The sequence below is a fragment of the Python bivittatus genome, unplaced genomic scaffold, assembly GCF_059951505.1.
Source record: "Python bivittatus isolate LINGU-HERP-01145 unplaced genomic scaffold, Pbiv_v1 ctg000160_np1212, whole genome shotgun sequence".
Classification (NCBI taxonomy): Eukaryota; Metazoa; Chordata; class Lepidosauria; order Squamata; family Pythonidae; genus Python; species Python bivittatus.
Window position 1 is genome coordinate 8,304,772 of NW_028277076.1, and position 21,637 is coordinate 8,326,408.

The 21,637-nt window shown below is 46.7% G+C and overlaps 1 protein-coding gene across 16 annotated transcripts in view; it reads left to right on the forward strand.

Moving 5' to 3' along the window:
• The window catches only part of FNBP1 (formin binding protein 1), a 105,894-nt gene extending 84,803 nt beyond the window's left edge, over positions 1-21,091 (forward strand). For 3 of the 16 annotated variants that reach the window (XM_088147102.1, XM_088147105.1, XM_088147114.1), the window contains 8 exons: positions 5,199-5,213; positions 5,383-5,418; positions 8,938-9,047; positions 10,112-10,244; positions 11,234-11,358; positions 12,011-12,150; positions 13,370-13,528; positions 15,164-21,091. In XM_088147102.1, coding sequence (XP_088003228.1) covers positions 5,199-5,213; positions 5,383-5,418; positions 8,938-9,047; positions 10,112-10,244; positions 11,234-11,358; positions 12,011-12,150; positions 13,370-13,528; positions 15,164-15,171 — 726 coding nt within the window. In that variant the 3' untranslated portion in view covers positions 15,172-21,091. The remainder of the gene's footprint in view (positions 1-5,198; positions 5,214-5,382; positions 5,419-8,937; positions 9,048-10,111; positions 10,245-11,233; positions 11,359-12,010; positions 12,151-13,369; positions 13,529-15,163) is intronic. The other 13 variants (XM_088147107.1, XM_088147110.1, XM_088147116.1 and 10 more) reach the window with 6 other exon arrangements.
• Positions 21,092-21,637: the final 546 nt, after the last annotated feature.

Below are 21,637 nucleotides of genomic sequence, written 5' to 3' on the forward strand. Positions count from 1 at the left end.
GTGACCACCCAGAGCAGTGTTTCCCAACCTTGGGAACTTTAAGATGTGTGGACTTCAACTCCCAGAATTCCCCAGCCAGCCATGCTGGCTGGGGAATTCTGGGAGTTGAAGTCCACACATCTTAAAGTTCCCAAGGTTGAGAGACACTGGTCTAGACGAGCCCATGTCATTTTTTTAAGGAGCAGAACTAAATTGTCTTCTAGCTTTTTTCCCCCCGACTTTTCAGTCAGATCTACAAATCCCGGGATTTGGTGGCTCCTTCGAGGAATCAGCCCTGCGTAGCTGATTTTGCTACGCCCTGCGAGGACCTCTGATTAATTGAACGATTTAAAAAGACCACAAGGTCTGGCAAGGCGTTTTCCGTCAGAAAAATAAAGCCAGCCTCCTTCATTTTGGCACGTCCAGCCAGTTATCCCATTTACTATCCATTTTGCTTGTTCTTCCTTACAAAAAGGCTCGAAAATGTTTTTTTCCCCCCATTCATTTGAATTGCAACAAGGAAGGAACCCAATTCTGCAACGGAAGAACTGAAATATTTTAAGCCCTCTTTGAAGATTTTAGATCAGCTTCAGGTCAGTGTTAGTTTAGATTTTCCACGGCTATCCGTGCAGCTTAAACTACCTAGCTTAGTTTGAATCGAGCCCGTGATATTTTTAAAGTACAGCCCTGATTTTTTTTTGCAACAGCATCTTTACGAACTCACCGTTGCTTCCATTTTGCACGAGGCAAAGAATTTTTCCCCCCCAGCTCCAGACAGCGAACGTAGGCTTTGAACGCAGGGCTTCAAACACAGCTTCCCCCAACCTGGGGCTATCCAGATGTGCACAGACTACAACTCCCAGCATCCCCAGCCAATTAGGCTGAAAGATCAGAGCCTAAAAGAAGGAAGACGTTGCAAAATTCACCTACTTTTGCATTCAGCAACACCCCCCACTAGTTTTTTTCCCCTCCCAGTTGATTTTTTGAGTGGGTCATTGGCCCCTCACCACATCAAGTGGAAGAATAGATTGGAAATAAGCGTGTAGGTTTTTCGTGTTTTCTGGAAAGTTGTGTAATAGTTTGACAACTTTTGCACCAGCCTACTTTGTCTGGGTCCGCGCAAGCCATTTAACTCAGCTGCTGGATTTTTGGCCTCGCCCGAGACATTAAACCCTAAACCTGCTAATCTGGTTGGGTTTAAGCCAATTTACGCCATCAAGAAACACGCCACATCATCAAACAAACCAAGTTTAAGCCCAGGATCGTTCGCCTGGTTGAACCCCATTCGCAAACACAGCCCCCGAGTCTCGATAGGTGATCAGGTTGGCTTGTAACCAGAGAGTTAAGGTGCCCTACAGCTAAGAGAACGAAAGGAGTTTCTTTTGCACGCTGGTGAAAAACCCAGAAAGTTAAAGTTAAAAACCCTGACAATTAACAACGGCCACAACCCCAGAATGAAACTTTATTATTATTATTTTTTTATAGTAATCCAACCGTTTTGTTTTTAAATCGATTCAAAGTCAGGAAAATTCCACAGGAGCCTTTCTTTAAAAAAAACTTGATAACGGCGTAGTATTTTTGCCTTCGGCCCCATCAGGTAGTTTGGAGGCTGTATTTCTTTATTGAAGAATCCCTGGCCCGCACCCCTGGTGCCAAGCTTTCCGACGATTTTGTGGAACCTTTGGGGCAGTCATGTTGGCAGAGGCAAAAGTGCCAAAATCAGGAAAAAAACCCTGCAACACAAAACCATTTTGTTCTCCCTTATTTCACCCTTCCTCCCCTTCTCCCCCCGCCCCATGTTGTAAGCTGTAGATACGCTGTATATACGTGTGGTCTGGCCCTTAGCATATATTGAATTTACGGTTCAACAATTCCCTTGTTGGATGGTAGATCTGTAGCTTTCTCTCTAGAGAGTGACCAGCTTTTACTCATAGCGCACGCTTCTTGTAGGGATGTCGGTTTACTCCGGCACCCGTCCCTCGTAGTTTTTATAGCCTGCATGCCAGCGTTTTGGAGATGTGTAGCCTTATGTCTTTGTGGAAGTTCACAGAAATGTTTGAAATGAGGGTGAGAAAGCAAAGGAGCAGCCCGGATTTGGCGGGCCGGGGAGGCGGTGAGCAAGGGGGAACCGACCGAAGGGGATTCTCGCACTTCCCTCTTCCGCAAGGCGTTTGGTTTAATTTTAGTTTCGATGCAAAATGCCGCTGCGTGCACCCGCTAAACTGCATTTTGCAGAGAGATTCCACCTTTGCGTTCAGGTAAGTCTGGGGGAAACTTTATAAGCCCACGTTGCAGCTGCCAGCCAGTGTTGGAAATCAGGTTTAGATTGACGTGCCCCCTTTATTTTGCACAACTCCACCCAGCGTACACAACGCCCCCTCCTCCTATTTTCCCCTACAGCGACAACCCTGGAAGGTGGGCTGAGCTGAAAGAAAGTGATTGGCGTAACTCTTCCTGGCCTGGGGGGGACTACAACTCCCATTCTCCCAGTTCCGAGTCCGGCACTTCCCCATTACACCAAACTGTTTTTTTTACCTACACGGCTGTTTTAATGGGCGCTTTTAGGAACTGAAGGTGGGGAAAGCTGCAGATCGAACTGGAGTTCTAGGTCTAAATGCTGGTTAAGTGTAGAAAGCAAAGGAGGAGACCTTGATGGAAATATTCAGGAATTGTTCCCTAGGCAAAAGAGGCAAAAAAATTTAGAGCAGTGTTTCTCAACCTTGGCCGTTTTAGGATGTGTGGACTTCAACTCCCAGAATTCCCCAGCCAGCACAGCTGGGAGTTGAAGTCCACACATCCTAAAACGGCCAAGGTTGAGAAATACTGCTTTGGGATTAAACGAAGCGTTCTCACCTCGTTTTAGATTTTTAAAACAAAAGGCATACTCCAATTGCACTGGTTTGTCCCCAAAGCCAGCAGCCCCCTTCTTACCTTGCAGCCGTGAGTTCTGCAAGCGAATTGCAAAAAGAAAAAAGAAGTTTTTCGGTGCAAGTCAGCATGCGGAACTCACTGCCACCGTATAATATTCAAAAGGCGCAATTCAACGAATCCATTTTTTTTTCAAGTTCCACTGTGATTTTAAGAGTCCTTCCAGCATGGGCAATGTAAGGGTGGGGGGAAAAAAACCCTTTATTACTTCCTTTTCTCCCTGCTCTTTGCAATTTTAGTGCAAGCTTGCTCATAACTCCAGAGAGACGTGGCACGATGCGCATTTCCCCCCCACCTGATTTGCATTATGGGGAAGAGAATTACGTTGGCGAGCCTGAAAGCGACGGAGCTCAGGAGCATTTTTTCCGACAGGTTCAAGTTTAATAAAAGCCGATGGGTTGGGTAGTAGTGCCCTAGGTGCTCTAAACCATGGCCCCGCTGGTGGAGATGATGGGAGTTGTAGTCCTGGGTTGGGGAAGGCGGCGTTCACCCCAACTTCACCACAATTGTGCATCAGCTTTCCTTTTCACACTCGGGCAGACGCCCTGCTAGCGTGCAAGACAGGTAAACCCCCGTCGGTAAGCGTAATAAAAGGCTTGCCAGCCAACCCGACCACCGAGAAGGAATAAATACAGAGAAAGATAATTTAATTCTTCCCTTGTTCACCGCCCGTCCCTTCTGTTCATTTCCTGCCACATCTGGCAAAAAAGATGTGCGTGCACAAGGCAGAGTTTGGATGAACGGTGGAAAAAAGAGACGGGGTTGCGAGTTTTCCCTGCAGCCCAAATCGTCTGGGCCGTTCCAGAGAGCGGGAAGGAAATTCTTATTTCCCAAAGCTGCTTAAATCCCTGCAGGTAGATGACTAGCCTTTCAGCATAAGAGGAAAGCTGTTGGCTCTGTCGGTCTCTCACGTCAGCGTTCTCCTGAGACAGATTGATTTCATTTTTTTTTTTAAAAGAAACCATTGGGAAAAAAATGCAGCTTTCCAGCTCGGTCTGTTTTTGCTGATACACTTGGGCAAATTAAACGACACTGATGTGCTAGCTCATTACACGCAGAGAAAAGCTGTATTTATTTTTAGAGTTTAGTTTACTGTCCACATTTATTTTCAGACTTTTTGACAGGATATTATCTGGCCTATTTTAAAATCCAGGGCAGGAAGAGAGGCTTCTGCATCTGTTCAAATGTTACTCGCCGATCAGAATCCTAAAATTACAGTGGCTGCAGCCCCGTTTTTCACGCGGGCTCTAAAAACAAGGTCTTCAGCCACACATCGATAAGGTTGAGTTTTAAGGGCTTGATGTAATCCCGATCCATTTATTTTATTGGTTCCATCGAATGGCAAACGTTTAGCTCGTATCTGCTACTGGGGTCGTTTGGCTGGAAATAAATTTGAAAAAATCTTGTTTGCATCCTTGTTTAGCATCTGGGAGGATCGTGGGTTCAGAACGACAACTCTGTTGTGTGAGAAGAGTTTAAAGCTGTTGCTTGATTCCTAGTGTGCACCAAACCCCCGTTTTGAATGCCTCGATCCCCAAACTGGAAATATGCAGAATAATATCCTACAGGAAGTTGGAAAGAATAGGCGACGGCGAGAGGTTGAATTCCCTCTCTTTCTGCCTGGAAGCTACACGCTTTAGGAAGTTGGAAGGAATAGGAGAGGGCACAATGTTTAATTCCCTAAACTTAACTTTTTTTTTAAGCTTCCAGGCAGAAAGAGAGGGAATTCAACAGCTCCCACGGCCAACTTCCCCCCAAAATAAAGTTGGCGTAAAGTTAGAGACTAAACCAGAATGAGTCGGCTTTGCATTATCACAAACCAGTGTTCCTCAACCTCCGCAACTTTAAGCCGTGTGGACTTCAACTCCCAGAATTCCCCAGCCAGCACAGCTGGCTGGGGAATTCTGGGAGTTGAAGTCCACACGGCTTAAAGTCGCGGAGGTTGAGGAACACTGTCATAAACTCTCCCATCACCTTTTTGTAGCGGCTGGTTAGAACGGAAGAGGCAGGAGCAAAACTCAAATTTGTGTCTTCGGGTGGGAGGCCAAGGCCACGGTTCCACAGTATTTCTTGCCCCCTTCCCATCTCGTGAACGTTTGCAAAGATGTGTGAAAAGCAGTGTCCATTTGCGCAAGCCGAGCAGAGTCTGTGCGTGTGTCGCGTTCATTTGCACCCTTTTGTTAGAACCCGTTTGGAACTTGTCTTCTCCTTCTGATACGCACTTTTCTTTTCTCTCTCTCTCTTTTTTCTCTCCCTCCCCCCCAAAAATACTTCTCCATTTTAACGCGAAGCTTTCCCTGAAGCTGGTAAGCACCATCCCGCCACAAATATTTTAAAATCACCATTTTATATGTGTGTGACTTGCAGCTGATCAAAACAGCCGCGTTGAAAATTGACTTTTTCCCCCCTTTTTTTTTTCCTTCGTGTGTGTTTGTGTGTGTCTGTGTGTTTTCCTTTTGTTTTGGCATTTATCAGATAACTTTGAATATGCAGGTCTGGAATCTAATGGAGGTGATCCGATTTGAATGCTGCTAATGAACGACTAAAAATTAACTTGTAACTGTAGTATTTCCTCTTAATTAGAGGTATTTAAGAAAGTGTTGTGGTTGAGGCTGTAAAAACGTGGTCAAAAGGCTTGCCCTTCTGAACTGACAGAATGCGTCTTAAAATAATTGGACTTGGATTAAAAAGATGCTTCTCTCCAACCCTAGATGGAGAGAGTGAAGGAAACAGAAGAAAGGGTTGGAAGTATTGAACTCAATAAACAACAGAGAAAACTCCACCCAATTCAGGTCATCAATGTCTTGTTAAAAAAAAAAATAATAATGATGATGATGATGATGATGATGATGATGATGTTCCCAAATTAAGGGAGAGACAGGATAGCAAGTTTTTGGGTTGCACAGGATTCTTTGCAAGTTCCAAGAATGTTGTGTTCGTTAAAGGTTTGCTATCCTAGCCCCAAGCTGGAAAGGAATTGGTCATTACCCCAAACTGACCGGCTACTGAAAACATCCATCTGCTATTTTTTTTCCCAAATGAAATTACAATGCGACTTTCACTGCTTAAAGGTTCTCTTCCTATCTGAAAGGCACAGGAGAACCTCCATATTTGATGCCTATGGAACGGTATATCAGCCTGTTGGGGCTGGCCGGCAGGCAGCGTGAAGCTTCTGGATGGACCAAGGCTGATATATGTAGTAGACCTCTGGGTTGGAGAAGTTCTTCACCGCAGGATGGAAAGTCTCGGTTAAGGGACTGAAATCCCTCCTCTGAACAATATCATCTTGGACCCTTCACCATCAGAGGGTCCCCAGAATGTATAGGTTGACCATCCTTGCCGTAAACCTTTGGGGATCCTTCTCTGTCTTTCGTTGAGTTCAACCTTAGCAACCTCTTTCATGATCTTCATAACTGGACACCACAGATGCTTGTTTCTGTGCGAGATACTTATTTTTCTTGGTTTGCTAGCAAACTATGTTTTTCAGCCTTGACAGCAAGAACTTCTCAGACAGACTAATGCCTTGTCATCTGGTCCCAGCAAACCGTAACCAAGACGTTTAAAACAATAACTCCATTTCATTTCGAAAACTGGGGCTGGTGGAAAGGGACTTTTTATGGATGGTAATCCTATGTTCTGTCTCAAAGAGGAGGCTAGCTCAAAAGGTCATGGTGAATAAGTTGGTGGGTTAGGTTTGGCACTATTTTTTTTCAATTTTGTCCGGGTTGGAGCTGTTTGGATAACGCTATCTTTCCGGATGAATCACACACCGCTTAGGGTGTTGATAGATCAATCAACTAAAACTCATGCAGACAGTTGATTAAGTGGCTCATCAATTGATGGCAGTTGCGGATGACCTGGAAATCAACCGCTCTGCTTCACTTTAAGCCTCTGTTGCATTTGTTAGATGAGCTTATCAGCCAGAGCAATCCTCAACTCAAGAGACCCCCCCTCCACACTTTTCTTTCTCGCCAGAAGGCCGCAATGCTGTGTAAGAGAATTCAAAGCAATACGCGAGTTCAGCCCCAGGGTGACATTCTTCCTTTCAATGGACGGATGATAAAAGAATATTAAATGACAAACTGATTTCTTTTCAGTGTGGGATAAAGCATTCAGGAAAGGAGGGGGAAAGCAAAATAAATATATCTTGCCCAGAACTCCAAAATCTTCTTCCGCTAGAGTTTGCAAAAGGGCACCAGAATGGCCAAATCTTACCCCCAGCCCGTGTTTTTCATCAACCTCATGCTGATCTTCCCATTCCAGAAAAGAACTAATTTCCTGCTTAATCTGACACGGATGGCTTGTAAATTTCATTGTGCTTCCACCTCTCCCTCCTTTAAACAGCTGCGTTCATGAAGACCAGCTCCAAGCCGTCGTTCGGAGAGTCCCCGAGCGAGGTGTCGTGAGAGGAGAGCCGAATTAGTTTACGCTGGCGAAAAATTCAGAAATCTGGTAGCATTTTTTCTGACTGACACGTTGGATTAAAAGGCATACGCTTTTGTGAGAGGCAGCTCCCTTCCTCAGATGCATAGAACATAACCAACCTGTTTTCTCTTCCTTTTCTCCCCCCACCTCCTCCTAATTTAAATCCTACATTGGTCTGGCCACCCTGAGTATCTGATGAAGGTTCACAAAAGCTTAAGCCTTTTCATAAAACCAGTCAGGAAAGATGCTCCTGATTTTTTCAGAGAGAGGCTTGTATCTTAGAAGAGAGAGCGGGAAATACACGTTCCTGGCTGTCCAACAGCCAATCCATATCCTAAAAAATTGTATTTAAGTCAGTGAAGGCAACCCCTTTCGATAGCTTTTGATAGTCAGAATACCGCTATTCAGGCACGGCGCGATGTTGAGTTAGCAAGGGTGGGCTTAGGATGCGGATCACTAAGGAAAAGGATCTCTAAGGAACAGGATGCGGATCTCTAGGGATCTCTAAGGAAAAGGCTGTTAGTGAGAACGCTAGACTTGTTGCTGTCATAGACAAGGGTTTGGAAATGATTCAGAAGCATTCTGGTCTTGCGCAAACCCAGCCTATGCCAGCCTGAGAAACGTAAGCTGCTTTAATAGCAGAGTAGCACATTTTCTTCACTTTCAACATTTGCCCGGCTCTATTGTAGACCCACAGTTGCAGCCTCACACCCGACAGCCCGTCAGCAATTGAAGCTGGAAGAAATAATGGTCAGCGTGGCCAACTGGCTGCCGTTGTGATGGGTGGGACTCTCAATCTGCACACGCAGTCTTAGAACTCTAGCACTAACATCCTTCAAAGTGTGCCCGTTTCTAATACTTCTTCTAAAGGAAGACTGTACATGGATATGTAGATCTGGCACCACGTTTCTTCCACTCTGCTATCATCTCTCCATTGACAGACAGATCTTGATGAGTTTCGAATGGCTCCAAAAAACTTTGGCAGGTGAAAACCAGGCGAGAAGATACACCTTCTCCAACTTGGCATCTTCCAGCTGTGTTGGATGCCACCTGTCATAATTTTCAGCAATGTTGATCCAGGATTGTGATCACTGAAGTCAATTCAGGGTGCCAGATTTATATACTTCGTAGCCAACCTATTTAACTGCTTTAATCTCTTGCTCAAAGATCTCCCTCTGTATTGGTATGCGAGAATGACCTTGGGAGACAGGAGGAAGAGACGCAAGCTAGGCAACAGACAGATAAGAGGCGGCTGAGCCCGCAGCAGGAATGGGGGCATGGCATGGGGTCCCTTCTGAGACGTTTGCCAAGGCCCCATTCCTTCTGCAGACTCGGCTGCCTCTTATCTGATGGTTATCTAGTCTGCGGGTTTTCTCGCTGTCTCCCAAGGTCATTTCCACAGACCATTACACCTTCTTGCGTAAAAATAGTAGCAGCCTAAAATGGAAGAGTTAGTATTTGTGGTGTAAATAAAAATCTGCCATGTCCTTCAGTACATTTTAGGCTCCTAGTGGGGGTGTTCCTGGGATGTTCATTGTGACTGAGAGATTTCTTAAGAGTTCAGTTTCCTCTTCTTCCCCTTTTTCGGCTTCCTGCAACCTTCAGGGAGGTGGCCCAGAAGATTTCAGCAATCTTCCCCCAGAGCAAAGAAGAAAGAAACTCCAACAAAAGGTGGATGAACTCAACAAGGATATTCAGAAAGAGTTGGATCAAAGGTAGGACTAGCCAACATACAAACGCAGAATGCTTTGTCCTGACTGTGTTTTTGCAGAATAAATGCAAAAAGCCGGTTCCCAAACTGACAAAGGTTTTAGAGACCATTCTATAAACAGTCAGCAGGAAAGTTTCCCATTGTGGGCGGAGAGATCTGCCTGTTTGCTAGTTCATAAGAAAACTGTTATTTTACTTCTAAACAGTCTCCACCCTAAGCTCATGGAGATATCAGTTGGCTCTAAACTGAACTAGTTCAGCTGCTGAATTCCTGCAGTGCCATCCCGTTTCATCACAATAAATCTTGTTAAAGAAAACTCTGTGAGAATCAGGTTTGGGAAGAATCACTTGTGATTCCAGGCAGTTGCCAAAATCAGCTTTCATCAAAAAAGTCCTTCTCAGCCAGATAGCCACAGGAAGTGTTGGACTGCAACTCTCACCATCCTCTAGTTAGGATGGCTGGCAGGAGAGAATGGGATTTGTAGTCAAACTCTTCCGAATGCAGCACATTGGAGAAGGTGGCATTCCGCTTGGATGAATACAGCTGGATTGCTTAATCTTTCTCTGTGGGTGCTCCCAGAAATGAATTATATTCTGCCATTTTTCTGTCTCATTTACTTTTCCTCAAGGGGGGGGGGCGGGGAGTGTTAAGAAAGATGACTGTAAGTCTTTCCCCACTGTTTCCCTCTTTTTCTTAGCAGGAAAAAAAAAAAAGTTAATCCAAGAGTTGCACAGTGTTGGCGGTCTGGAAAGACATGTGGATTCGAAAGCCCGCTGATAAAACATACATTGCTCAAAATATATATTGCCATTTGATCCTGGGTGGGAAGTTGAGTTCTTTAGAGAAAGGGAAAAATGAAAGCAGATAGGAAAGGAAGAATGCACCAACAACATACCGTGTACATCTTTCACCCCACTCTGTGCCTGTGCATGTGTGCGCACATGATGGTTCTCTTAATACTTTTCAGCCAGCTGGCCAGACCTTGCCTGCCCACTCCCAAGTCCTGAAAAGATGCTGGTGGTGGTTTAAGTTCCTGGCAGATGATGGTTGTTCCCTCTTCCTTTACAGAGAGGCCTTAACGAAAATGAAGGATGTCTACATCAAGAACCCCCAAATGGGGGACGCAGCTAGTGTGGACATTAAGTTAGCTGAACTCGGACACAACCTGGAGAAGCTGCGGCTGGAAGTACAAAAATTTGAGGTAGGGGGTTAACTAAACATCAGTTAGAGCAGTGTTTCTCAACCTCAGCAACTTTAAGACATGTAGACTTCAATTCCCAGAATTCCCCAGCTAGCATGCTTTAGGATGTATGGCTGGGGAATTCTGGGAACTGGAGTCCACACATCTGAAAGTTGCTGAGGTTGAGAAATACTGAGTTAGAGCAGCCTTCCTGGATTCCAAAATTCCCAGTCCATACAGTCTGCTGGGGACTCTGGGAACTGTAGTCCCAACACATCGAGGTGAGCATCATATTGGGGAACTGCTTTACCTGTTGGGCTTCAACTGTTGGACTCCACAGACCTTTGGAGGCCGCCTGGTTGTTGAACCCTGTGATCAACTAGCAACATGACCACAAAGCAGCAAATAAAAACACTGGAAAGTAAAACCACGAGAAACCATAGTTAAACTGAAAATGCAGGACCAGCCAAGACAGTTAAGTGGCCCTCGAAGCCCTCGAAAGGAAAATGGGATGGTTTGGTCGGGCGCCTAAAGTGGGGAGGCGATTCCAGAGATTTGTGCAAAGTCCCTCTTATGGGAACCCACTTTTGAAGATGGGGGATTACCCAGGGAGGAAGACAGGGAGACTCTTCTTGCAAGATTTCTCCCCTCCTTTCCTTTTACTCCCTGGAAAACTAGGGAGGGTCCCTTCTGAGACGCTTCCCTCACCCCTTTTCCTTCTGTGGGCTGAGACACCTTTTCCATGCTGGTTGTCCAGTCTGTGGCTCTTCCTCCTGTCTCCCAAGGTCATTCCCAGGGACCATGACAGAGCCCTTCTCCCTCCCTCTCCTTTTACTCTCTGGAAAACTAGGGAGGGTCCCTTCTGAGACGCTTCCCACACCCCTTTTCCTTCTGGGGGCTGAGACACCCTTTCCATGCCAGTTGTCCAGTCTGCGGCTCTTCCTCCTGTCTCCCACGGTCATTCCCACAGACCATTACAGTCCCTCATTTTCCATCCTCCTCTGCTCCAGAGTTGGTTAGCAGAGGTGGAAGGTCGGTTACCTGTACGGACAGAGGTGATGCGCCGCCAGAGTGGAGCGTACGAGCCGCAGAACAACACCTTGACCGTCAACAACTGCGTCCAGGACCGAGAGAGGTACAGTACCTGTATTGTGCTGGGGAATATCTGGATTGCAAAGGTCTGGCACCGTCCCATCTTAGTGCCAACCTTGCAAAATTGCAGTGCCAAAGCCAGTGCAACCACCACCTTGCTTTGATCCATATCGATTCTTGAGATTTCCAGTGCTCTCTCCTCCAGTTCTACCCCTCCAGTAACAACGACCCTGAGAGGTCGGCTGAGCTGAGAGGGACTGGCCCAGAATCTCCTAGAGAGCTCCCATTGCTGAGAGTGGATTTGAACCTGGCTCCCCCTTCTTGTTTAAATTCCCCCAAGATCTCTGAATCTCACGCAGGCGGATCTCACTAAAGGGGTTGGGTTGTGGTTGGTCCGAGGAAGCCACGTGACACAGGTGGCAGGAGCTGAAATAGAGTTTCTCTGCTTGCATGGGGCACGTCCCCTGAACCCAGCTGCATTTTGGATTTTGTTGCCCAGAGGGCAAACGGGCACCAGACCCCCCGCGAGAAAGCAGAGGACAAATGTGGCAAGCACAGAAGTGACGCTGCAGCAGAGACCGGGGTGGAGAGGCGGCAGGGAGCAGCGTCTCCCCCCTTCCCACCCCCTTTTCTCCCCAGCCCACCGGACAGGTTGCTATAGTGGTTGCGTTTTTTCTCCTTTTTCCTGTCTTGAGCAGTCCCGATGGCGGTTACACAGAGGAGCCAAGCCAGGAGAGTGAGATGAAAACGCCGACGACCGAATTTGACGACGAATTTGACGATGAAGAACCCTTGCCCACCATCGGCACGTGCAAGGCTCTGTACACCTTCGAGGGTAAGGGCCAAATTCTCCCAGCAGGACCGAGCCGCTTCTGGCCAGGGATTCTCCCACGTGCCGGACCTCGGGCGGAGACGGGGGTTCAACCTCCTAAATCTGGATATCTTTATGTCTTTACTTTATTTATTTAAGCAATTTATACGGCCGCCCAACTCACTCACGGTGACTCCAGGCGGCTTACGGAAATAAAAATCCCAAATACAAAACCCACTGTACCCCCCACCCCCCTCGTGGCAACCACACATTCACACTAGCCATTTGATGGGCTCCGTATTGACCTGGGATCCCCAAACCTGCCGGCAAAGCCATGTCTTCAGGGCCTTGCAGAAGAGTATCAAGGTGGGGGCCAGTCTTATCTCTGTGGGGATGACGTTCCACAGGGAGGGAGCCACCACAGAGAAGGCCCTTCTTCTCAGTCCTACTAGATGGACCTCCTTAATAGTGGGGACCCGTAACATACCCTGCTACCCGATCTGGTGGGTCGGGCAGATGAAACTGGGAAAAGGCGGTCCTTCAAATATCCTGGCCCCAAGTCATGTCTTCCTCTTGGTCATGGCGGTGGGAGGACCAGGGAAAGGTTATAGGCCTCGTACCTCTGGTGCTTCTGGATGGAGCACTCTTGGTGTGAGAAGGAAAAGTCGAGCTGGGTTTCCCCATTCCACGACACCTTAAAGTAGCTTGGTTGGTGTTAGCTTAGGATGGGGTAAGGATCTGACCTTGTTGGTGCAGCAGATCATGATTTATGGCAAGTGCTGTAATCTTCTGCTTCCTTAGGGGCAGGGGCTAGCCCTGGGGCAGAGGATGTGAGCTGAATTTAGGAATGTTTTTTGGAAAGGTTGGCGTGCTAAGTCTACTGGAAGTGATGGAGCAAGTGCGATGCTTCTTGAAGGATTTTTGATGGCCAGAAATCCAGAGCGTCTTTTGAGATCCTTTCCTTTGGTGGTTCTCTGACCTTTCTGCCCACGATGGCCAAGAATTGGAGGCATCCCCAGTTGCTGCTTTGCCCTTCTGAGACCTGAAACACGTCAAAACTGGACACCATCAAACAGGACTGGCCTCGTTTAGGAAACTCAGATCCCAGGAAAGCAGGCCATGATTCCAGCCACGGAAGTCCTAAAAGAGGAAATGCAGTGTCCACCTCTGACATTAAGGCTTGTCAGTGCAGAGATCCGTCTTGGAAACGGGGCGCTAATCCACCCCGTCTTCTCCCTTCCAGGGCAGAATGAAGGAACCATTTCCGTGACGGAAGGAGAAACCCTCTACGTCATAGAGGAAGACAAAGGCGACGGATGGACACGGATCCGGAGGAACGAGGATGAGGAAGGCTACGTCCCCACCTCCTACGTTGAAGTCTTTCTGGAGAAGAATGCCAAAGGTAACGTGGCTTACATTTTCTCTATGTTTATTCATTTGTTTTGCCATGGAAGTAAAGGCCCAATACCCTCCCTTTGCCAAGCGTCCAAAAAAAAATAAAATTCAGAACTGTAGTTGTGGGAAGTGCTGGGGGACCAGAATCTGGTTGGTTCAGCTTAGCCTCTGGCATAAAACCAACGATTCTGGCTTGCAAACCATGGTTTATGGGTTACTGCCATGGGTGAACTCCGCCAATGAGCTGCAGTTAAGCAAAGACTTAGCAAGATGGCTGAACTGAGTCTTTTCCCAATGGTGCTCTCTAGAGCAGCGTTTATCTCAGGAAAATGGAGGTGTGGACTTCAACTCCCAGAATCCCCCAGCCAGCATGCTGGCTGGGGGATTCTGGGAGTTGAAGTCCGCACCTCTTCAAGTTGCCGAGGTTGAGAAACACAGCTCTAGAGCAAGGAGGTTAGTGCAATATTTCCATGTGTATTCTTTAGGCAAAAGAGCCTTTTTTTTAGCATCCTATCCTTGCTTTGGATTTCTATTGATGAAACGTAGGATGTTAAACTTGGTTTCTGAGCCAGAATTTGGCCCTTTCCTGCCATCTGCCCCATAAGCCCGCCGACATAGCCTACCACAGAGATGCAGTGGAGAATTAGTCACCCCTCCCTTCCCTCTGAAAATATATTTTCCTCCCCACCCCAGCACAACCTTGAAGAAACAAGCAAAGTGAGACCCAAGGAAGGGAGTGTCAAAATTTGCACCCACCGATATCAGCGGGGCTCCCTTCAGTTCTCTAACCCAAAGCTTGTGTTCACACACTCCAGCTTAATCAGGGCAGTTGTGAACCCGTGTCTGCCATCCTACAACATGCAAAGTTCAGGGAGCAACCGGGGGGTCGATATGTTTCATGAATGCCTTAGTTTAGGGTTCCCACATCAGGTGCAAAGCCAGAAAAGGGCTGAACTGAGAATCAGGCTCCATGCCTTGTGTGAAAGCAGCCAGAATCTAGGACTGGTGGAAGGAAAGGGAGGAGAGAGAAGCCCTTTTACAGCTGACCACTTTCTAAATTGTTAGCCCTGCGAGGTCGTCCAGACAAGGAGCCCAACCAGGAATTTATAACTTTTGATCATGTATTTATGATTTTAATTTGATGTAAGCCGCCCAGAGTCCCCCATTGTGGGGAGATGGGCAGGGACAAGTTTACTAAATAAATAAATAAATAAATTCTAGTTCTATCTCTCTAGTCAGGTTACATCGACAGATTCTTGCAAGACTGAAAGTATTTCTCCCCTCCTCTCCTTTTACTCTCTGGAAAACTAGGAGGGTCCCTTCTGAGATCCTTCCCACACCCCTTTTCCTTCTGTAGGCTGAGACACCCTTTCCATGCTGGTTGTCCAGTCTGCAGCTCTTCCTCCTGTCTCCCAAGGTCGTTCCCACAGACCATTACAGATATAAATCAATGCCTTCACCAGATGCTTCGTCCAAAGAAACCAGAAAGGAGGTTAATCCCTTCATCATCTTAACTGATTTCTGCAGTAGTTTTGTAAGATAGTTGTTCTGCCAATCTTGAATAGCTTTCTCCCCATTTGTCCCTAATCAATTGGTACCTAACTACATTTCTTCCCCCCACTTCTGTTTTTTTGTTTTTTAGATTCCTAAAAAAAAAAAGTCAATTGCTGTTTTCGAGAGCTTCGGGGCAAGCTGGGCACAGGAGGAGAAACGGATGATCTGGTTTTATTATTATTTTTAAAACTGCCCCATTTTTAAAACCACTTCTGGCATTTGCAAGCTTGGAATGAAGGCAGCCCTTATGGAGGGAGAATTAAAACACCCCTCTAAACCTGTTCTTCCAGCTCATCCTTCAGTTGCTTCTTACGTTCACCTGCATTTCAGCTGTTGCATTGACTAACCTGTCTTTGTTCACCCCTTGGCTGGGTTCGAGCAATTTCCACCAAAGCACCCGGTGACCAGACTCAATCTGTGGGGCCCATTTCTTCTCCCGAAAATGGATGGAAGCAAATTTGATCAGCGAACCCTTCCTCACCCCTTTTCTCCTCATCCCAGTTTCTCAGAGGATTTTGCGAACAGTTGTTCCCACATGGCAGATGAGAAATGGAGGTGGAGAAATACTTTCCTAGCTGGGGTCTTCAAAACCAAGGTGAGGTTCTAGCCAAGCTGTTAGATGGATGGTCTCATTGCTAGATAGCATTGAATTTAGGATTTGAGATTAAGTCTGATGTCTTAGGTTCAGTTCACAGCTAACTCTGTGGCTGTTGGGCCTAAGCACTGGAATAGTTAAAAAAAAAAAATCGAGCAAATCTAACTATTGGACTTAAGCTAGTGGGGTGGCTTTGCACCCTGTTTTTATTGTTTGAGAAGAAAATTGAGGAATTGGAATGATTCAAAAGGTGCTTAAAGTACAAGAAGGAAAGGTGTCCTGTTTGGGGACTGTAGGGCCTCTTGGCCATGTTGAGAAGATGACGTTGGGTAGGGTGGCCCATATTCAACCCTTCTTGAGGACACTAGATTGGAGAAGTCTTTTCATAGGGTTTGGGCAAGGTCTTCTCTTTCTGCTTCTCCAAGGAAAGAATGCAAAGGACGTCCTTTCCAGCTGGGTGGGTGGTGGTTTTGTGTGTGACTTGCACCCCAGTGTTTCTCACGCCATCACACCCAGATCCAGAGGAGTTTCATTGGAAAGGAGGACAGAGATTCATGGAGAGGCAGAGAAGATGCCTCTTTTGGCAAAGGGTAGGTCCTTGGTGGCCTTGACCTCGCCACAAATTACCCTCACACAGCACAGCGCGAATTGCTTCCAAGCCAGTCCACGAGAATGCATTGCTGGATAAGCTAAGCACTAAGGGTTTGGTTGGGTCTGGGGTTAGTGGATATGTGAACCCAGCTATGGTTCAGTGCAAAGGGTGTCCCCAACCATCGTTTCAGCCAGTGCATATTTAAACACAGTCTTAGCCTGATGTGTCCACGGAGTTGCGGCGTTTGGGAATTCCTTGGCAAAGCATTCGCATTGAACAGGGGGTTGCCTTGCCCTGATCAAGCTGCTCACGTTCAGAATCAGCCTGTTTGGTCTTGGGTTCGAGCAGTCATGCCACACCCAAGAAGCTGCAGAAAGAGGTCCAGAGTCCTGGCTTTGGGCTGCTAAGACGGTCCACCAGACCAGATTCAGTTCCGAATCTCACCTCTGCTAAGGACTCACGACTTGGTTTGCAGCTCACCTGCAGGAAGGAATTCAGATTTCCATTCTGGGTTTTTCCTCTTTTCAAAGAAGTGCCTAAAGATAACAGATCATGTTAATACTACAGAGCAGCCCTCATACTAATAATTAGGGTTTTTCTTTTTTCCAGCGTCAGCTAAGGCATTGTCTGATAGTTGACTGGAATGATTCACAGCAGGCTTTTGGAGGCATGTTGACCTAGAAGAGAGCCCCAAAGTCTCTGGTGGGTCTTTCTCCCAACAAAGTGTGTGTGGAAGAGCTGTGTCAAGGCTGAATGGCTTGTTCCCATCAGGTAGGGCACTTTTGGTCCCATCATATGTGAAGAACTCTTGAGAACTCATCAGAACTCCTGGCCTGAATCTGTCTCTGGTGCTAACCGGGAAAAGTCATTTTCAAACCACTTCAGCGGTTCCAGGCATCCTGGCCTCAAAACCATCTGCCCCTTCCCCAGTCCGCCTGCCCTCCAGAGGGGGGGACTTCAGCTCCCAGCATTTTCCAGCAGGGCCAGATGTTGGCTGATGAATGCTGGGAGTGAAGTCTGCCCACTCCGCTTGGCTGTTCCAAGGCCTTGAACCTTTCTGTATGGTTTTGCCAACTGGGAGACTCTGCTGGGCCGGGGTATGCTGGTTTGTCAATCATTGGATGCCAACTGGCACCCAATAGAAGCCTCACTGAGGTCCCCATGGATCCATATGCCCGCCTGCATGGCTCCAATTTCACTCCTATTCTTTTAGCAAGCCGGCCTCTTTCATGCAAACCTTGGTTTATTCCTCTTCTCTGCCTGCCTGCTCAGTTTTGCCCTGCCTGCGTCACATTTAAGACCCACACTTTAATTTACCCGCTCTGCCTGCCCTTTTAATTTATTAAGTTATTTTGCATTTTGTCTCTCGAAAGCTACCCGCTTTTCTCGCATGCCCACTCCCACATTTATTTATTTCCACTTTTCCTCGTCACGTCCCAGCAAAAATTCACTGTGATTCCTGCCCTTCCCGACCTCCTGCCTGCTCTTGATTTCAACCCCAGCGTCACGTAGGTCAGTTTTTAATTCCATTTCGGGGCTACACCGTCGAGTAAACGGGTTTCAGCCTTGTCCGTGTGCCTCCCCACCCCAGAAGACGTCAAATCCTTTCCAAAAGAAGGAAGCCCCTTGGCAGACTCACAAAGAAGGCTGTGGCTGAGCTGAGCAAAAGAGACTGTAGGTTTTGAACTTGGCTCTTCTCAGGAAGCTCTGCAGTTTGGGGGTCCAGGAGGGGCCTGGGGCACCCCCCATTGCGACATCAACCAGCTGAGCCTACAGCCAGATTTCAAGGACAGAGCGATCCTTCCGGGAACCAGGATGGTGAAATCTCAATTCTCCCTCCAAAGAGGCTGAAACGGAGTTGCTGCACTCAACCTCCCAGACTTTTTTGAGTTGCCCCGTGTAACGCATTGCCAAGAAAACTTGCATTTTCGTCAACAGCGCTTTTCCGCGGAGAAGGTGGAAAGCAGGGAAGTGAAGCGTCAGAAACTGAAATATGCACCCAGCCAGCCCTCCGGATTGGTAGTTTAAAAAGAGCTGATGATCGATGTCCATTTGCCAGATGGGATATGTAGTGAACTGGCCTCCAGTGCCGTTGCTTGTTTGCATACAAGAGGCTTCAGCAACAGCTGTGGTCTCTCTGATGTGGATGTCATTTCAGGGGGGACTTTTAGCAGCTCCTTCCACATCCCCACCATAAAAATGCCCCTTCTTTTCCAGCCAGTGCGAGAAAAGTAAACTTGAGTGCCACAGCCCTCGGCGAGCTAAGGAACGCCACCTAGAATTGCCAGCCAGTGTTGGCTGAGGATTGCTCCCTGCGTGGCTATTAGCCCAGGACACTAAATTGAGCCTCCCCTTTGGGGAACAGTCTACCTTTGAGGATCAGTTGCTGGCAGGGGTTGGGAAAAGAGGGCCCAGTCTTCACTGGCCTTTGGCCTGCTCCAGGTGAGCTCTCAACCTGCACTCTGTGCACCCGCCTGTTTGGGGATGGCATGGAAGCACCTGGAGAATTTGGAGAGGGGGCCTCTTCCCAAAATGGTTGCCCTGGTGGGCAAGGCTGCCCCCAAACCTTCATCGAGCAGAGTTAAGCTTTACTGCAGTTTGGGACAGTGGTTGGGGTCCTCAGAAGACTCAGCTACGCTGCTGAAAGGTAAAATGAGCTGAAATTCTGCCCTGCAGCCCAGAAAGGTGGTGGGTCTCCTGCCTCCGTGGCTTCCTAAAACAGGAACCCTGCATTAGTAGAAAGGAAGCCCCCAACTCATCGTCCTTTCCCAGATCAGGGGCCTTGGAGAATGATCTCCCTCTGCTTTCTCTTTCAGCTTTTGATTCTTTTGGGAGCAAGTTCCCTTTTTTCAAAAAAACACCCTTGGTGGGAGAGCAAGAGACGTCTTCTCACGGGCATAATGTTCGGTGCACCACCAAATTTGAGATCGAGGTGGACCATGTATTGTCCCCTGACCAGGAATGTCCAAGCAGAGGCCACAACATGTGTTGGTGGATCTCCAGAAAGGAGGTGCGTTATTTCTGCCTAAATAGCAAAGTCTTCAGAAAGACAACCCACCTTGAGTCTTTTTTTTTACAAGAGAAGTACTCTAAAAAAAATGCTAGTAAAGATTTTGAGCATCTAGAGAGGGAGATCATTTCTCCTATCCCTTCTCCTCCAGCAAATGTCATTTTGAAGGAAATTGAGGTTTTTCACTCCGGACTAGGTGCCTGAGCAAATAGAAGAAAGGGGGAAAAAAGATGTTTTTTTCAGAGCAGTAACACTGACCGGGATAAGCCTTGCCATATTCAACACAAGGGGAGTGGCAAATTGCCCCAAGCAATCTGCAGGCATGCTTGGTTTTGATTTAGCGCACTGGGCCAACCCAGCCAAACACAGTTTTATTCAACAAGCCAAGATTAAAACTGATGCATGATTTCAATCGCCTTTTCTGCCCTGGTGCGAAGGCTGAAAAAAATAAATAAAACTGAGCCGTGGCGTCATTAAATCGGGGAAGGACCAGCCAAGTAGGTTATTTGCTGTCTAGCTTAACTTTTTTTCAAGCCTCGGTTTGACATGTGTTTAATTTGGAAAAAAAATTGGAAAAAGTGGAAGTGGCCCGTGATGAGTTTAAGATATAGAGGAAGGGAAATTTACCAACTCTTTCATTTTCAACTCTGGAATAGGACCTAACGCCTAAGACTCAAGGGTTATTTCTTTATTCCCTTTGGAATTCTTGCTTTTAATGCCACAGAAGAGGAAAACAGATGGACGGGGAATTGTTTTAATTCAATTAATTTTTGCCGGCCTGCTATTTCGGAGGGGGCTTTGCTTCCCAAGGTTAGCTCCCCCCCGATGGCTGAGCGTACTTTGGAAGTCACGGAGCCGAAACAGCCATCCCTTTGAATCCCAACGTGAGTTTTGACTTGGAAGACGTGTTTTGAGATTTTATTCCGTACAGATCGTAAAGTGTGATGGGCAAAAATAAAGTTAGAGAGACGTGCTTTGGAAACAATCTTCCTGATTCAGAATACTGCCCCTCCACCCTGGAAACCCCAGGTACAGAAACCCCTATATAAGAAACCTTAGAAACCCCTCTATTTTACCCCAGAAACCCCTATATGAGAAGAAAAATATATATGGAAAGTTCCATCTATGCTAAAAAGCATGCATGAAATTTTAACGCAGGGCTTTAGAGGTATGAACATGAAGTAGATATGAATAACACAACCGGTTTCTAAAAAGGTTTCCCTCCTTGCTTACGATCAAACTAAACAGAGGGATTTTCCCTTGCCTCTAAACCCATCCTCCCCACTTGCTAATGCCCTTTCTTACCATCTGTAAATAGACAAGAGGAAAAAAAAAATATTTACTGAAAAACTGTGTTTTAATGCTGAGTATTTTTCAAAAGTTCTGCTGCGTATTTTCCATTCCTCCTCTCATGCTTGAAGTGTCAAAAAGATTTAAAGGAAAAAAACAAAAACCCGCCAAATTATATTTTAACATAAAACGTCAAGCACTTTTTTTTAATGGTTATTTCTGTGTATTTAGGCACTGGATTCTTTTATGTAGGTTTTGGTGGCAACTTAAATGTATGTGTATGTATGATTTCATAGCTCGAAAGGTGTAAAGAAATCCAAGTTCTAAGTGTTTTGTCTCATTTATTTCTGGCGACAGAATTCAATCAATAAAGTGCTTCCATTTGAAAGCGAGCAAAGACCTTAACTACAGTTGTGTGCACATCTGTGTGGATTTACTAGTGTAGAAAAGGGGGGGGACAATTATAAATTGTGCACCTATACACTTGCAACAGAATAAACAGCGCTTGGTGCTAAAAATGTTCACAGGAGATGGTTTTTAGCGTTAATTTTTGCTGAAAAGGAAAGGAGAGGGAAAGTTCTTAATTTTTTTGCGGGGTAAAATTCTTCACCCTTCTCTGCGTCCAAAACCAGAGTCCGGCCCATCTTTGACTACCGCGTAGCAACTCTGAATTTAGACTTAAGGGGTTAGTTCATGCTAACGGTTAGCAGGAAACCACAGTCTCCTTCACCCCAGATCTTCGTCTGCCAGTTCAACCAGCAGGTAGACGGAACTGGGAAGGGCGGGATCGCTTCCTTGGGAGCTGGAATGGATGAAAAGGAGGGGAACTGAGAGTGCAATTGTGCTGGATCCAAAGGGAAAAGTGGGGTTTAGAGATGGTGAGATGCTACACTTTTGAATGCAACCCTGGTTGGAGGAACTGCAGGCTGGAGCCCTGAGTGGATCTCAAGAAGCGGGACAAACTGGAATCTAGCCACCAATTGTCGGTTTGACGCTTCTGCCTCCATTTTCCAGGCCAGGGGTTTTTTAAATGGTTCCTCTGCTATTAGAGGGCACACAAAGCTGGCTGCAGAGA